The sequence below is a fragment of the Gracilinanus agilis genome, chromosome 1 (genome assembly GCF_016433145.1).
Source record: "Gracilinanus agilis isolate LMUSP501 chromosome 1, AgileGrace, whole genome shotgun sequence".
Lineage (NCBI taxonomy): Eukaryota > Metazoa > Chordata > Mammalia > Didelphimorphia > Didelphidae > Gracilinanus > Gracilinanus agilis.
The window spans coordinates 764,275,645-764,293,753 of NC_058130.1; the positions used below are offsets into that span (position 1 = coordinate 764,275,645).

At 40.2% G+C, this 18,109-nt stretch overlaps 1 protein-coding gene across 1 annotated transcript in view; it reads right to left on the bottom strand.

The window, feature by feature from the left end:
• KSR2 (kinase suppressor of ras 2) overlaps positions 1–18,109 on the bottom strand; it is a 195,708-nt gene that overhangs the window by 94,999 nt on the left and 82,600 nt on the right. Inside the window, exons 4-7 of the mRNA XM_044685446.1 lie at positions 11,149–11,190; positions 9,965–10,037; positions 3,782–3,830; positions 10–377 (exon numbers count right to left, since the gene is read on the bottom strand). Coding sequence (XP_044541381.1) covers positions 10–377; positions 3,782–3,830; positions 9,965–10,037; positions 11,149–11,190 — 532 coding nt within the window. The remainder of the gene's footprint in view (positions 1–9; positions 378–3,781; positions 3,831–9,964; positions 10,038–11,148; positions 11,191–18,109) is intronic.

An 18,109-nucleotide genomic window follows, 5' to 3' on the forward strand; every position in this document is an offset into this window, starting at 1 on the left:
GGCACTGACCTGGTGATGATTGCCAAGTGGGGTGGGCTCATGCAGGCCCCCATGAAGAGCACCACGTTCTCATGCCGTGTCTGACGGTAAGCCATGACCTCCCGCTTGAAGGCCTTTAGCTGGTCCTCATTGTCCCTCTCGATATCAATAAGCCTGATGGCCACTTCGCCATGCCAGCGGCCGTGATACACCTTCCCAAATCGGCCCTTGCCAATGAGTTCGCCCATCTCCAGCTGCTCAAAGGGGATGTCCCACTCTTGGAGGAAGATGCTGGTCTGACTGGCTTTTCGAGGGAAATTGCGGGCAGATAGGAGCGAGAGGTTCATCTCCTCGAAGTCGTCTTCTGATTCCTCAGCTTCGTTGTTCCCCTCCTCATTCTGTGTCAGGCAGGAAAGAGAAATGAGAACAATTGTAGAAGTGTGGTACAGTGATTAGAACACCAGCCTTGGAGTCACGAAGGCTTGAATGCATTGGCATTTCCAAGCAGTCTGGCCCTAATTTCCCTGAGTTTATTTCCTCATCTATAAAATGAGCAGACTGGACTCAAAGGCCTTGAAACCTCTGTCTAGTTATAAATCATAAATCTTTTTTTAATTTATTTTTATTTTATCGATTAAGAATATTTTTCCATGGTTACATGATTCATTTTCTTTCCTTCCCCATTTTCCACCCCCTTCCCGTAGCCAACACACAATTCCACTGGGTTTTGCATGTGCCATTGATCAAGACCTATTTCCATAATATTGATATTTGCACTAGGGGGATCGTTTAGAGTCTACATCCCCGTCGACCCATGTGATCAAGCAGCTGTTTTTCTTCTGTGTTTCCGCTCCCACAGTTCTATCTCTGGATGTGGATATTGTTCTTTCTCATAAGTCTCTCAGAAATATCTTGGATCATTGCATTGCTGCTAGTGGAGAAGTCCATTACAATCTATAAATCATAAATCTTGCTTAGATCAACATTTAATATTGTATTACAGAATTATGGGATTTTGGGAATTGGAAGGGGCCTCAAAGGTGTCTGCTAAAACTCATGTTAAAACATTAAAAAATTGAACATTTAAAAATCTCTCAGCGATAGTCTCTCACTGTTAAGTGTCCATCCATCCATCCTTTGCTTAAGGACTTCCAGTAAGAGATGACACACTTGCTTCCAAGGCAGCCAGTTCAACTTGGGCACTGTATGGTACAGCAAACAGAATATTAGCTTTGGAATCAGAGGTTTTGTTGTTCAGTTGTTTCAGTCATGTTGGACTCTTCATGATTCCTTTTGGGGTTTTCTTGGAAGAAATATTGAAATGGCTTATAATTTCCTTCTTTGGATTATTTTGAGGAAAGCTGAGGCCATTAAGGTTAGGTGACTTGCCTAGGGACACACAGCTAGGATCTGACTCTTCATGATCCTAGTTGGTATCATCTTGACAAAGATACTGTAATAGTCTGCCATTTTCTTCTCCAGCTCATTTTATAGATGAGGAAGTGAGGCAAACAAGGATTGAGTGACTTGTCCAGAGTCACACAGCTAGTAAGTGTCTGAGGTCTGATTTGAACTCAGGTCCTGTGCTCTATCTACTGTACCACCTAGTTGTCCTATGGAGTCAGAGGGCCTGGCTTCAAATATTGCTTCTGCTGTTTGTTGCCTAGACAAATCACTTTAATTCCCTGGGTCTCGGTGTCTTCATTGGGAACAGGAAGGAGTTGGGACTAGATGGCCTCCATGACCCTTTCCAGCTCTATATCTATGGTCTTACACAACTAATTATTTGGAAGCTTTTCCTTCTGTTGTGAGCAAGTCACCCCCATGTTGTTAATTTTACCACTGGGACCGAGCAGAACAAGGTTAATAATATCCTTTCCACTTGAGGGTCCTTCTCTGCCCTCCTCCCACCCCACTCCAGTTTTCTCTTCTGCAGGATAAACACCCCCAGCTTCTTCAATCAACCCTCATTTGGCCTAATCTGAGGCCTTCCACCACTGGGTAAGAATCACGAAAATCACAGATTCTCAGAGTTTTCAGAGATCCCAGTGTCCATTAAGTCCCACTCAGACCTGAACAGGAATTCACCTGAAGCATCCCCAATAAGTGGCCATCCTACCTCTGAAGAACTCTTGAAACAAGAAATTTAGTATCTTGTGAGTTATCTTGTGTCCTTTTTGAAGATCTGATGTCTCTGCCATTTTCACCAAACACACATTAACTCTAAATCTTTCTTTCTGCAATTCCTCTGTTTTCTGGAGCTAAGTAGAAGAAGCTCATTTCCCATAGAATATAAGCTCTCTGAGGGCAGGATCATTTTTTTTTTATCTTAGTATCCCTAGCACTTAGCCCAGTGACTGGCACATAGTAGATACTCAATAAGTGTTTGATAAATTAAATTGAATTGAATTGGTTATTCTAGATCTTCCAGAGAATGACTCATTCTTATGGATATCGAAGGATGGAATTCTTGTTCAGTTATGGATTAGACTAACTGGCCTCTGGGGCTTCTTTTAGTTCCCCCATTCTGTGGTTTGGGGAAAGGGGGATCTGAAGACTACACTACCACACTGTTAATGACACGAAGTTAAAAAGAAACAATAAAGACAAATAGAGGCTTAATTAAACTCCAGTTAAATTGAATGGATAGTGACATCATGATTTTCCTAAATGTCTTTTTTTTTTTTTAGCTATGTTCTCATGTTAGCATTTCAATATCTTTAGGAGGGTGGGAGGTCAAGGAGTCATTGATTTTCCAGATGAAAAAATTGAGGCCTAGCTAGGTGAAGTAACCTAGGATCAAAGCTAGAAAGGACCTCAAAGATTATCTAGACCAACTCCTTCATTTTACTGATAAGGAAAACAAGGCCCAGTGAGGTTATTGGGATTAAAAAATTCTTAACAGTGGAACTGGATGAAAGGACAATGTTTTTGTAAAACCCAGTGGAATGGAGCTTTGGCTATGGGAGGGTGGGGTGGAAAGAAGGGAGGGAAAGAATATAAATCATGTAACCATGGGAAAATTTCTTAATTAATCAATAAAATAAAATTTAAAAAATATAGGCTTAATAGAAATATTTAAATATGAATATGTGAGTAAAGGAAAATAAAATAGATCTATACAAATGAACATCTAGAAAAGAAAAACAAAAGAAAGGACAATGTTTTCGCCTTTTCTTTGTGTTTAACATAAATCCTATCATAAAAAAAGACTGATCCATTTGAGGTAATGATTTTCTTGGGAAATATAGACCCATAATCCTGTTAGCTCCAAGGAATGTTGGGAAAACCAAAAGGTTCTGGGTTGGTGCCTCCATCCACTTGCCTTTCCATTCCTCCAGGCCTCCCAAGGAATGGGAGCCCACTAAACATTTGGGGTACCTCTATTGATGGGTTCATCTGAGTCTAACATATGATCCTTCCTATCTCCCCTGCTTTCTCTCTCCCATCCTCTCTAAAGCACAGGGTTGTGGGTCATGACCCACTCTCCATTTACCCTTCTCCTTTTTTTTTTCCCTTTTTCCACCAGACAATGCTGACTCCCTGCCAACTTCCGGACAACACGGTTTCCAATGATGTCCACATATAATGGTCCATTAAGCCCAATGCTGGGAATAGTCAGCTTATTTTAATTGTTCCTGAGCTGGACTTTGGAGGGCATGGGGTGGATGGCCAGCCCCAGGCCACACACTGCCTCCCCCCCTCCCAACACCCAATCTGCCTTTTCTCTGTGGCCACTGGTTTCAAGCCAAGTTTCAGCTAGTTTAGGCTCTACGTGAAGAAAGTTTCTTTTGGTTCTCACCTCTGACGTTGGCTCCACTTCAATTTGAAGTAATGGGTTTCCTTCCAGGCTTTAGGGGATAAGAAAAAAAATAGCTTTAATTGATGGTTACATGGAAACTCAGACATATTGACTTCAGCTGTTTACATACATAGTTACAGGGTTTAACCGGAAAATTGATCAGGCACTGCCATTGCTCTGTATTGCTCCATTTCTGAAATAATCTATTAACCAAGTGGGAACAAATCTCCGATGCTTAGTAAGACTGATTCAAATATAGTAATCTTTCTTGGTTCTAAGAGGGGAAGATGCTCCCCTTTCTCTCTTGTTCCTGCCTTCTCTTCCCGTTTCTCCCATGTTCCTTTTTATGTTGTCAAGGGGGTAATTGGAATCAAAGAACTTCATAACTTCCACCTCCCATTTTCCACTTACATAGCCACTGCAATAATAATTAATAATAATAATAATAATACCAACAATCACTAGCATTTATAGAACATGTTAAGGCTTGCAAAGTATCTTACAGTTTTCTTCTTTGACCCACACAACCACTCTGGGAGATTGAACATTTCTTTGGATTCTCCATGTTGTTATTATAATTGTAATGGTTTAGTTGTTATTGCTGTTTGGTTGGTTGTTGTTATTATTGTTCAGTCGCATCTGTCTCTTCATGACCCCATTTGAGGTTTTCTTAGCAAAGATACCAGAGTGGTTGGACAGCTCCTTCTCTAACTCATTTTACAAATGCTGCTAGGAGGCATAGTGGATAGAGAGATAGGGCTGGAGTCAGGAATACCCAATTTCAAATTCAGCCCTTGTTATTTCCTGCCTGTGTGACCCTGGGCAAGTCACTTAATCCTGTTTGCCTCAGTTTCTTCATCTGTAAAATGAGTTGGAGAAAGAAATGGGAAACCACCATAATATCTGCTGATTAAACCCCAAAAAGGATCATGAAGAGCTGGACATGACTGAAAAAGGGGAGGTAGGTACTACTATTATCACCATTTTACATAAAAGGAAATGGAGGCAGAGGCAAAATGACTGACTCATAGCCACAAAGTTAATAGGAAGTGTAGGATGTTGGATTTGAATCCATAGTTTCCTGACTCAAAGTCCAATGCTCTTTCCACTGTGATACCTTAGTTCTGGCCTTCTTGACCTCAATTTTGGATTTTCCAGGAGTCTTCTCATTGGTTTCTTGCCCCATTTCTCTCCTCTCCAATCTATGCTCCATGCAGCTACTAATTTGATTTTCCTAAACCACAGGGATGGCTTTCTCTGCTCAAGAAGTTTCAAGGGCTCCCTATTGTCTCTAGAATAAAATACAAACTCTTCTTTTGGGTATTTAAAGCCCTTGATAATCTGCCTTTACCTTGACCTTCCAAGGCTATTTTATATGATTCCCCTCTGTGTACTAGTCAGTTTGATCTGTTTGCCATTCCCATCCATAACAATGAATCTCTTCCTTCAATGCTACAGGCTGGCCTCATACCATGGAATACACCCCCTTTCTCAGCTCCTTTCAAGGCTCAGTTCAGGGTCCACTTCCCATTTATGAACTCCCTTCTTCACTCAAGTCATTAATGTTCTTCCCTAATTCCTGAATTACTTCATATTTGCTTTCCACATATCTCCACAATGTCATAGACTGAGAGCTGGAAGGGACTCTAGAGGCCAAAAAGCCCAACCTTGTCATTTTAAAAATGAAGAAACTGAGGCAGAGAGAGGTTAACTGACTTGCCCTGGGTTCCACCACTTGTATCTGAAAGCAAGATCTGATTTCATTTTCTTGACTCCAAGTTGAATCTCTCCCCACTACGTCACTTTTATATTCCATAATCCTTGCTCTCCTTCCAGAGTAGATGGTAGGATGCATGATGACTGCTGCACTACCTGACCACTAGCTATAATCAGTCCTCCTATACTCCTTTCCTATTTTCCAAAATGAAGCTAATAAATTTCCTGGAAATGTAATGTTTTCTGATATCTTAGATGCTAGGAAGGCACCAGCCCTGCTGTCAGTGAACTCTCTAGCACAATTAGTAATAATTGGAGAGTGCATAGCCAAGTGTCCTTTCAACTCCACTCTAAGATTTCCAAAGAGCAAAGCATAATTTGTTATCTCTTAGATTAACCAATTATTTAAAGCAAGGCAGACTGTAATTGCAATAGAGACAGTTGATGGGCTGAGAAGCTGAGACCCGAATCTGGTGGACGATGGCAGCTGACTTTTCTTCTCAGTCCTCAACAATAAAATAAAGTCCTTCTATCCTTTGTTCTATTTCTGATTCTAGTTATTACAGCAGAAGAGGCTATTATTATTGCCTACTACTCTACTCCCTGCCCCTGCAAATCCTCTGTTCCTACCAGTTGATTTAAATATATTGAATGCCATCAGGCTGCAGTGGCATTTTCTTCCTGGGATTACTGACCAATCGATGTTAAGACAGCTTTCCCCTAGGGAGCTCCAAGTCCATCTCCATTTAGTGGGAAAAGGACACCATGCACAGTATTCGTGAGATGGAGCTGGAAGGGACACAGGAACCAGATGGTTTGGAGACTTCATTTTACAGATGAGAAAACTGAGGTCCAAGAAAATAAAATGTCTTAACCAAAGCCATGGAGGAACTGGGTGCAATTATGTGGCCAAGTCAGGGTGTGAAGTCAGACCTTCTGACTCCAATCCCAGAATTAGTTTACTCTCCCAGGAGAATGCCTCCCTGTTCTCTGGTCATTCTTCCTTCGATTGAGATCCCGACAGATCAGTAGAAGGCCATTCGATTTAACTCAATTCAACAAACTTTTAATGAGGATCTTTGATGTTTATGTGTTTACATTCTATCGGCCATGGGCCATGGGATACACAAGCCTTCCCGGAACACACATACAAGTATGCCCATAAGAAAGCACAATGTTTTGGAATTTATGTGCTCTTTGTTTAGACCAGATCTGAGATTTCTTTTGATTTCAGGAGTCGGGACTTCCAGGTGGAAAAAACTCACTACCAATGCAGGTGGACACCTTCTCTGCATCTTAGAGGCTTAGAGCAAAATGGTTCTTAATCTAGAGTCCATGAACTTGTGTGTGTACATATGTACATACACACATAATAATTTCAATATAATTTGTTTCTTTTATAATGCTCTTCATTTTATTTATTGTATTAAAAAAACATTATTCTCAGAAGTGGTCCCAAGGCTGTATCAAATTACCGAGGGATCCAAGACATTAAAAAAATTTCCCTGTTGTCCTGAAAGAGTGAGTTGACCAGGGTCACACAGATTGGAAATGTCGAAGGTAGGATTTGCATCCAGATCTTTCTGCCTTTGAGTCTTCCATGAGATTTCAGGGATATACAATTAATCTCAGGTTCTCTCAATATTTATGAAGTATTAAATACATAGCTCTGGATTTCAGGGCCATACATTTAAAATTCAGGTTCTCTTGTTATCCGTGATGAATAAAATGCACGGCTCTCAGTGAAGTGCTCCTTCTCCCCTCAACCCTCAACTTTCAACCCTTGAATCAGAGTCAATACTGGGAGAAGGTCTTTTCAACCCCCTCTTCCCTCACAGCTGGCCAAGCATCTCATTTACTCTGCCTTTAATAAATGACCCTTCAGTCTCTGTCAAAAGAGGCTGAGATTGGGGCAATTCTTATTGGTAGGAAATTTTTCCTAACACCAAACCTATATCTGCCTCTGCAACTTCTATCCATTGATAGCTAGATTTAAAAATAAACCAGGGTTCTGCCTTCTGGGGCCACGTAGGACACATAGTAAGCACTGGAGGCAGATTTTGAACAAAGGTCTCTTGATTCCAACCCTAGGACTCTTTCTGTCTCCAATGCAACCCACTCCTTCCCTCTATCCCCAAGCTAAAAAGTTAGAAGATGTTTACACTCTGGAGGACTATTGATTATTGACACAAGTGTAGAAATGATCAGAAAGGGAGTGGCTAAGGATTGTTTGCATCTGTTCATCCATCATCCAAGGGGTGTAGCACAAGGCTGGTGAAAAGGCCAATTACCCCCAGCTGGGAGCTTTGGGGGGGTCCCTGTGCTGTTGGCATCTGAGCTAGGAGGAGCAGCTGGTAGGGAAAGTGACTCCGAGAGTTGGTACTAAAATGAAAAAAAATAATGCTAATGCTCATTATTACAATGAGCAAAACTGCCTTTCCCTACTTCCAAACACCTCCCACAGGCTGCTTAAGACTCTAGCTGCCTCTTTAATGTTATCTTTGATTTTCTTAAAACAAAATGAAAATGTAGAAAGCAGCTGTCTTTTGTTTTTAAAATCACCTTTCTTTCCATTAATAATCCTTTATTTTTCCTCACCTAGAGAATCACCTCTTATAACAAAAAAGTAAAGAGATGGAAAAAAAGCCCCTTTCCTCCCTTCTTTGTTCAGGTGGAGATCTAGGGATGAAGAATATTGTATATATAACCTCAGAACTGTGTGATGTCCTGGTTAGTTGTTCTGGATCAGTTACCACCACCATCTTACCAATTCTGTTTCTCTTTCTAAGTTTTTCTTTGGTTTTTATTTTGATAAAATTTCACTTGTAAATACATTTGTATTTGGAAAGAAGGAGCAGAGAAAGAAGGGAAGAATGGGGCATGGCACTGAATGAAGCTCCCTGTTATCTAGACTTTGTCCCCTCTAGAAGGATTTCTTAGCCTCTTTTGGATCCTGGACCCTTTCACCAGGGGTGAAAACAACAGATCCCTTCTCAGAATCATGTTTTTAAATATATAGGATTACAAAGGAAGCCAGTAACGTTGAAACACAGTTATCAAAATGTTAAATACATACCCATGCATATTAGTTTCTGGCCTGGAACAGTCATTCTTAAATTTTGGTCTCTTTACATTTTTAAAAATTATTGAGGGGACAGCTGGGTAGCTCAGTGGATTGAGAGCCAGGCCTAGAGACGGGAGGTCCTAGGTTCGAATCTGGCCTCAGACACTTCCCAGCTGTGTGACCCTGGGCAAGTCACTTGACCCTCATTGCCTACCCTTACCACTCTTCCACCTAGGAGCCAATACACAGTATTGACCCCAAGATGGAAGGTAAGGGTTTAAAAAAAATTATTGAGAACTCCCCCCCACCAAAAGCTTTTGTTTATGTGGACTATAGCTATCAATATTTACTGTACTTGAAATGAAAATATTTAAGTTAATTTTGAATGATAGGAAATTAAATTTTAACATCATTAAATTAAATGGAAACATCACTATGAAAATAATTTTTGAGAGGGTCTCAGAGATCCCCAGAGGTGTCTAGATCACACTGCTGCTGGCTTAGAGCAAGGACGAAGGAATTTAACAAACCATCACTGGGCAGCTAGGTGGTGCGGTGGATAAAGCGCTAGGCTTAGAGTCAGGAAAGCCTGAGTTTAAATCCAACCTCAGACATTAGCTTTATGACCCTGGGCAAGTGTCTTAACTCTGTTTGCCTCAGTTTCCTCATCTATAAAATGAATGGAGAAGGAAATGACAAACTACTCTAGTATCTTTGCTAAGAAAATCTCAAAAGCAGTCACGAAAAATCCAACATGACTGAAGACTAAATAGCAATGATTATTCCATCAAGACTGAGAGCTAGAAGAGCCCTCTGAGACCATTTAGGCCAACCCCTTCATTTTACAGATGAAGGACTGAATGAAGTCCAGAGAGGTCAAAGGATTTGTCAAAAACGACACAAGGAAGGAGCAAAATGAATTGAGATTGAAACCCAACTCCAGCATCCTTTGTACTATGTGCCTCCCCTAAGATTAGGTATCTTTCCACAATGGCTCTGGTCATGCCCCTGGGAAAGATGCTGCCAAATTTTAAGACAAACTGGTGGTTCTTCCAAGGAGTGGGACAAGGGACTTTTGCTGCATTAACTTCACTCATCCCCAAATTCTTCCAAAGTGGGACAAAGGACTTTTGCTGCATTAACTTCACTCATCCCCAAATTCTTCCAAAGTGGGACAAAGGACTTTTGCTGCATTAACTTCACTCACCCCCAAACTCCAGGCAAGTGCTTTGACCTAACGGGCCCAAATCATCATCATTCTATCAAGGCAGAGCTTGTCAGTGTCCAGGGAAGACTGACTCCTTCTTCCCCAGCTCCAAACTCTTGGAACTCTGGGCAGAAGACTCTGGGAAGAATGGATGACTTTGTGGTGGCCACCATATAGAAAGAAAAGCTCTACTTACATTGGATTTGAGTTCACTGGATGGAGAATGACTTGGGGTGCTCGATTAGGTGTCTCAGGCACTGGGACCACATCTGAAAACAAAAGAGACAAGAGTAAAGACAAAAATCACACTTTCCGGGATGGAGAAGCAGACTGGGAATCAGTGATGTCATCTAGCTTCTAAGGTCTGTCTTTCTTTGCATCCCCAGCACTTAGCACAGTGCCTAGACCGTAGCAGTCTCTTAAATGTTTACTGACTGTCCCTCCTTTCTTACTGGTTCTCTTAGCACATAGTAATAAAATAATAATAGCTAGAATTTTTAGAGTATCTACTATGTGCTAAGCACTGCATTAAGCCCTTCAAGAATCACAACAATCCTGGGAGAATGGTGTCATTATTATCCCCATTTTACAGAAGAGGATGCTGAGGCAAACATAAGTTAGGTGACTTGCCCAAGGTCACACAGCTAGCAAGTATTCTAAGGTCAAATTTGAACTCGGGACTTCCTGACTCCATGTTCTTAATATTAATTGATTGAGCATGTTTAAAAGGTATTGGGGAAACATGTAAAACCCAGTGGAATTGTGTGTTGATTGTGGGGGGGGGTGACAGGAGGGGAGAGAAAGAATATGAATCATGGAACCATGGAAACTTTTTCTTAATTAATCAATAAAACAAAAATAAATTTAAAATAATAATAAAATACAAAAATAAAAAGTAAAAAAGGTATTGGGGCCTCTGAAGGATTTCCCCATAACTGATCCTGGAAAGACCAAAGTCCAAGGGGAAGAACTCAATCTCATTTTATAAATCAAAGGAGAATAATGTTAATGAGCAGTGAGAAAGGCTGTCCTAAAGATGAAAAGCAATGCATTTACCTAAGTGTGAATGAGTGAAACACAGGAAAAATAAAACATGCCCATGCTTGGTTTATTTCAAAAGTTTCTTCAATGTCCTGCCTGGCTCTTCAATGTCCTGCTGACCTCCTCTCCTGCCCATCTCCTGTGAACACCAGTGCCACCGCAATGGTGTAAGAACTTTACTTCCATTACTATCTTCCTTTCTCAAAAGCTTTCAAAGCCCACCTCGATTTGACAGTGTCAAGTCTAAATTCTGCTTCTATGATAAAAAAAATCCCAATTGTACCTCCAGGATAAAGTCCAAGCTCTTTAAGCGTAGTAAGTAATCAGTATGAAACTTACCTGGGAAAATGAACTGCTGTTTGTATTTGTAGTAATGGGAAGCTGGCAAAAGAAATGAAGAAACCAAAATGAGCAATGCCCTGGAACGCAGTGACTCAAAAAATCTTCTCTGAATGAATTTAAAATCTGGTAAAAAAAATCCATGCATATAGACAGGCTATCACACAGGTGGATAGGGTATTAGGAGGCTGAGTAAAAAAGACCTGGGTTCAAATAACACTTCTGATACTTATTGGCTGTGTGATCCTAGGCAAGTCACTTAAATTCCCTGAGCCTCAGCTCCCTCATTCATAAAACAGGGATGATGGGGGAAGCTGGGTGGCTCAGTGGATTGAGAGCCAGGCCCAGAGATGGGGAGTCCTGGGTTCAAATCTGGTCTCAGAAACTTCCCGGCTGTGTGACCCTGGACAAGTCACTTAACCTCCATTGCCTAGCCCTTATTACTCTTCTGCCTTGGAACAGATACACAGTATTGATTCTAAGATGGAAGGTAAGGCTTTAAAAATTTTTTTAAAGTAAAATAGGGACAATGATGATGATGATGATAAAAATAACAATTGCTAGCACATAAAGAGTACTTGATAGTTTCTGAATTATTTTACAAATATCATCCCACTTTTCCATTACGACAATATTGAAAAGTAGGTGCTATTACTATCCCTACTGTAAATAGTTTAATTACATCTCTACACTATTTTACAGATGTGGAGACTGAGGAGCACAGGTTAAATGACTTGCTCAGGATCACACAGCTAAGAGAGGTATCTGAGGCTATATATGAACTTAAGTTTTCCTGTGGTATCTCCATCACAGGAGTGCTGTGAGTTGCAAATGAGAAAAATGTGTGCAAAGTGCTTCACAAATTTTAAGCATCATGTAAGTGTCAGTCATTAATATAATTATTCTCTCACCCCACCATAGCTTTCAGAATTCAATAGGCACCTCAAATCTCAAGATCCCTTGAAAATATGAGACAGACATTTGGAGACCCAAACATCTGAGGCCATTTTTGAGATACAGATCAAAGCCTCCATCAGAGACATCTCTTGAGGATTGCACAACTTCTGAACCCTGAAAACCCTCCTCTACAGATTCCAATGGGCAGCTCATCCTTCTCTCTTCCCTTTCAGCAATAGTACTTCTGACATCCACAGTCCATACTCCCCAGTTTTTTTCTATTTAAAGGGGCTCCAGCCACTGAGCCCCATCCTTACAAACACGGGTAGAATGCCGTTGACATAATTTCCTTCAAGGAAGAAGCTGAGGAACCTGCTTCTAGGAGAGGTTTTGAGTATAGGAAGATATTCTATTACTGGTTCTTATCTGCTAACCATCATGAATAACCATCATGGCTAGAAAAGGAGGTGCCTTCAGAAGGTACTATTTGATCTACTGCCTTCTCAATTCCACGGTATATCAAGAGTACCTTCCTTGAGCTTTTTTGAAAGAAAGGAACTATTGGAGTCCACGTTGAGATCATTACTTTTCCCCATGACTGCCCCAACCCCAGTTCCCAACAACCCATCATGTGTTGGATTCAGAAAAAAAAGTGGGTTCATGAGTTTGAATTCTACCTCTGAACTTGATAGCTGTTTGACCACGGACAAATCATTTAATCTTTCTGAGCCTGTGGCAAATTTCTGTGACTGTCCATAAAGGGAATTCCCACATGAGTGTGATCAGAGATCAATGATATATTGACCGACCAAGCCTCACCCTCCTATCACTACCTACTTCCCCATGCCACCCTTGTAAGGAACACCCATATCGCCCTCATTTTCTTTTGGAGTGGTCCCTTCTTATTCAGCTGAAGACTAGCTAGATAAGGTGGCCATCGGCCGTAGTCAAACCCTTTCTGGAACAGCAGAAAGAAGTCTTCGAGTAGCCACAAACACCAAGAATGAGAAGACTATTTAATTATTATCTACAATACTTCTAAGGGTTTGAGGAAAGGAGAATAAATGATCTATAACTAAATGTGTTGCTGTATTAGTGCTCAAGCCAATATCTTAAAATATTTGACTGAATTCCCATTTCCAACTGACTCAAAATCCATTCTAGATCCCCCCAGCCTACCAGGTACTTTTCATTTCTGATGTTAAAAAAATTCCTAGCTTTACTATTAAGGGATTTCAGAATTTTAGGATTAGAAAGAATCCCAGAAGGCCTCTATACCAACTTGGACCTGACCAAGAATTCTTTCCCTTTGAGAAGTGGTCAACTGACCTTCACTTGAAGGCCTCCAATGAGTGGGAGTCCATTCCCTTTGGGTAGTCCATTCTTCCCCTTTGGCATAGCACTAATGGTAAGGGTCTTTTCTCCCCTTACATCAAGCATAAATTTGACTGTGCAATCCCTGCCTCCCCATTGTTCTTAGTCCTGCTTTTGAAGGAGAAATGTGACAGTCTTTCAAATACATGAAGATGCCTATCATTGATTGATTGATAAAGCCAAGCCCAGAGCTGTTCTTGTTGACCCCCTCCTCTGGGCACTCTCCATCTTATCCAGAGCCTTCCAAAAATTGGTCATCCAGAAATGAACAGTCATGCAGAAATGGTCTAAGAAAGACTAGAGCAAGAGTATAACCTCCTTAGTCCTGGATGCCTTAACTTCCTGGATGTCATACTTCTTTTAATGTGGTCTATATTCACCTTAAACTTTCTTGGTCTGACTATTGCCCTGTTGATTCATGTTGAAATAACAGGCCCCTAAAAACTCTGATCTTTTTTGCATGAACTACCATGTAGCCATTATTTCCCCCATTTTTTAACCGGGGAAGTGGATATTTTTTAAACAAGTATAAGGCTTTTTCTTAGTCCCTCTCAAATTCCACTTTATCCAATTTACCCCAATGTTTCAGCCTGCCAAGCCTTTCTCAGTCATGTCTTACTCTTTATGACCCCATTTGAGGTTTTCTCAGCAAAGATACTGGAGTGGCTTGCCATTTTCTTCTCCAGGTCATTTTATAGAAAGGAAACTGAGACCAACAGGGTTAGGTGACTTGTCCAGGTCATATGCTGGTAAGTGTCTGAAGTCAGATTTAAATTTTGGAAAATGATTTCCTGACTCCAAGCCTTGTGCTCTATCCACTGGGCCCCTGTAGGACTTTTATTAGTCCTATCAAATTTCTCCTTATCCAATTTGGTCCAATGTTTCAGCCTGCCAAGGTCTTTGATTCCTTTCTCTGTTATCTAGTGTTAGCTATCCTTCCCAAGTTTGTATCATCTGCATCTTAATAAGTATTTGCTCTTTTTTTATCCAAATCATTGATCCATTTTTTTACTAGTACAGGACTCTTTGATATTGCATTGGAGACCTCTTTCCAAGTCAACATCATACCAGTGCTATGCTCCTGGGGTCTATTTATTCAACCAGTCCCAAATCTAATGCTCTAATCCAGAGGAGTTATGACCTAGAGGCCACATGAATACAAACTGAAGTAGATTAAAAAGTAATTGTCCTCAAATCCGGCCTCAGCCACTTCCTAGCTGTGTGACCCTGGGCAAGTCACTTGACCCCCATTGCCCACCCTTACCACTCTTCCACCTATGAGACAATACACCGAAAGTTAAGGGTTTAAAAAAAAAAAGTAATTGTCCTCAGTTTCATAGCATCATAGATGTAGTGTTGGAAAGGACCTCAGAGAAGGATCCTTTTGGTATCATGGATCCTTTGGGCAGTCTGGCGAAGCCTCTGGGCTTCAAAGAATTCCTTCCTTCACAGAACCATATTTTAAATGATTGGAGGAAATAGTAATTTTAATTAGAACACAGGTTTTTAACCTGTATGTGTGGGTCATGAATGTAGAGTGCTAGAACCAGTTTGAACCAGTTAATTTTCAGTGTGGGAATTTATATCTTTGGAAGTCAGCAAAAAAAAAAAAGATAAAACAGGAGTCTGAAATTGTTTTGTTAATTGTCTAGAACTAAGAACATATAAATAATGAAGATTAAACTTAAAGTACATCATTCCTATATTTTTCTTCCAGAGAAATGGTGGTTGATTATTTACCAGGACACCCCTGCATGCACCTACTTGGCAGCTTATGGACTCCTTCTGAGAATAATGCTTCAAAATTCAGCATTAAATGCCTTTTAACCAAATAAAATTTATGCACATTAAAATACATGGGATTATTATGTATATTAAAATACATAATATTATAATGGAACCAATTCTATTAAAATACAGGTAACAATACATGTTTTTAAAGAAGTTCATGGACATCAGTGGTATGAACTCTTGAGTTATAGATCAATGAAAATAAAGATTTTTTTCTCATCTAGGTTCATATACCCCCTTTCTCAATCCTCATTCTTTTTTGCAGTTTTTGACACTGTTGTTCACTTTCTTCTCCTTGATGTTGTCTTCTCTCCTGGTTCTCCTCTTACCTATCTGCTATTTCTCAGTCTCCTTCGTTAGATCTTCATTCAATTTATTCCTACTAACCATGGGTGTCCCACAGGACTCAATCCTGGGCCATTTTCTCTTCTCTCTGGATACTAATTTACTTTGTGAACTCATCAGTTTTCATAGATTCAATGATAATCCTCTTGCTGATGACTCTCTAGCGCTAATCTCTCTCCATTCTCACATCTCCAATTGCTTATTGGACCTCTCAAAATGAATATTTTGTAGACATCTTAGACTCAACATGTCAAAAATGAAAGTAATTGTCTTTCTCCTCAAACCCTCCTTATTTCCAAACTACTCTATTAATGTCAAAAACACTACCATCCAGGCCTCTAGACTCTCAACTTAGATATCATTCTCAACTCCTCACTATTTATTATTACCACCCATCCAATATGTTGCCATGGTCCAATGATCTCAGTTTTGTAACATCTCTTAAATACAGACCTTTCTCTCCACTGATCTTACCATCACCCTGATGAAAGTCTATTGAAATATCTTGCTAGTTAGTCTTCCTGCCAAGTATCTCACCACTTCTGTCCATCCTTCACTTAGCTGCCAACATAATTTTTCTAAACTATTAAGTGCACTCATGACACTTCCCCACCAACTCAATAAACTTTGTTGGTTCCCTATCACCTCTTGGTTCCAATACAAAAGCATCTAATATTTAAATTAATTAAATTTATATTTAAATTCATTAAATTAAAAAGTATCTTTCATAATTTAGCCTCTCCCCTACCTACTTTTTTTAGTCTTCCTCCCCCCCCCCCACTTCCTATGATTCACTCTTCAATCCAATGGCATTGATCTCTTTGCTGTTCCCTGAACAAGCTACTCCATTTCCAACCCAGGGCATTTTCAGAAAAAAACCCAGAGGCTATCCCCCAGTGCTTGGAATGATTTCCTTTATCTCTGCCTCCTGGCTTCCTTGTCTTCCTTCTGTCCCAGCTAAAACTCTACCATCTACAAGAAACTTCTTCCAATCTTTCTTAATTTTTAAAGCCTTCTCTCTGTTGAATAATTCCTTTTTATATTGTATATGGCTTTTTTGTATGAAGTTTTTATATGTTGTCTCCCCCAGTGGATTATGAGTTCCTCAAGGGCAAAAGCTATGTTTTACCTTTCTTTGTATTTCTAGCACTTAGCTGAGTGACTGACACATACTATACCTTAATAAATGTTCCCTGAAGATGGCAGCTGGGTGACTCACTGGATTGAAAGCCAAGCCTGAAGATGGGAGGTCCTGGGTTTAAATCTGACCTCGGACACTTCCCAGCTGTGTGACCCTGGGCAAGTCACTTCCCCCCCATTGTCTGGTCCTTACAACTCTTCTGCCTTGGAGCCAATTCACAGTATTGATTCTAAGATGTAAGGTGAGTGTTTTAAAAAAAGTGCCTCTCTACAATGTCCACCTGCTGCTCCTGGTTCTGCCTTCTAGAGCCAAGCAGAATAAGTCTCATCTCTCTTCTCTATGTAGATCTTTATAATACTTGAAAACAAATTAGCCTATACGCCTAAATCTCTCCCAGTCCAACTATGCCCAGTTCCTTCATCCAATTCTTAACACAGATTCATTCTGAGTCCCTCCATCTTCCTGGTGGTCTTCTGGAAGCTCTCCAGCTTAGTGTCATTCCCAAGACACAGCATTCAGAATAGAATGATGATGATGATATTAATGGTAATAATAATAACAATTATGGCTAGCATTTATATAGTATTTCATGGATTGCAAAGTGCTTTACAAATGTCATCTCATTTTCTGTTAACAACAACCCTAAGAGGTAAGTTTTATTATTATCCCCACTTTACAGATGAGAAAGTTGAAGTTAAGTGAATCACCTAGGGTCAGATTTTGTGAATTCATCAGCTTCTATGGATTCAATGATAATCTTCTTGCTGATGACTCTCTAGCACTAATCTCTCTCCATTTTCACATCTCCAATTGCTTATTGGACATCTCAAAATGATTTTTTTGTAGACATTTTAAGCTAATAATTTTCTAAGGTGGGATGTGAAGTCAGGTCTTCCTGACTCCAGGTCCATTGCTCTATCTATCGTGCCACCTACATACTCCATAGGGTCTCTGTCTAGGGAAGAGTACAGGGAAATGGCCACCCTCCCTATACTTGGACACCATGTCCTTCACAAGCATAAAGCATCTCAGTGTGAGTGCTTGGCCATATCTTATGCAAAGTAGAACAAGAAATAGTGTAGACAAGAGATGTCAAAAACATGACCACCTTTGCCCTGGCAACACTACTGAGTGAGCCAGATAAAAATAATGTAATTGGGCAATATTTAACAAAATAAATAAAAATTCAACATAGTGTATAGAGAATTTTGTACTTTGGACTTCATCCCCCAGAAGTCCTTCAGTATTTCCCAGAATTCCTTTTAATCTCTCTACCATGTTTGGTAGAGAACTTGGTCAGGTTTTGTATATAGTTTTGGGAACTCTGCCTTTTGCTCTCTTCTCTCGTGACTGGGGCTGGGTTTATTAATATGTATATATGTTATACATATTATATAATATTATGTATATAAT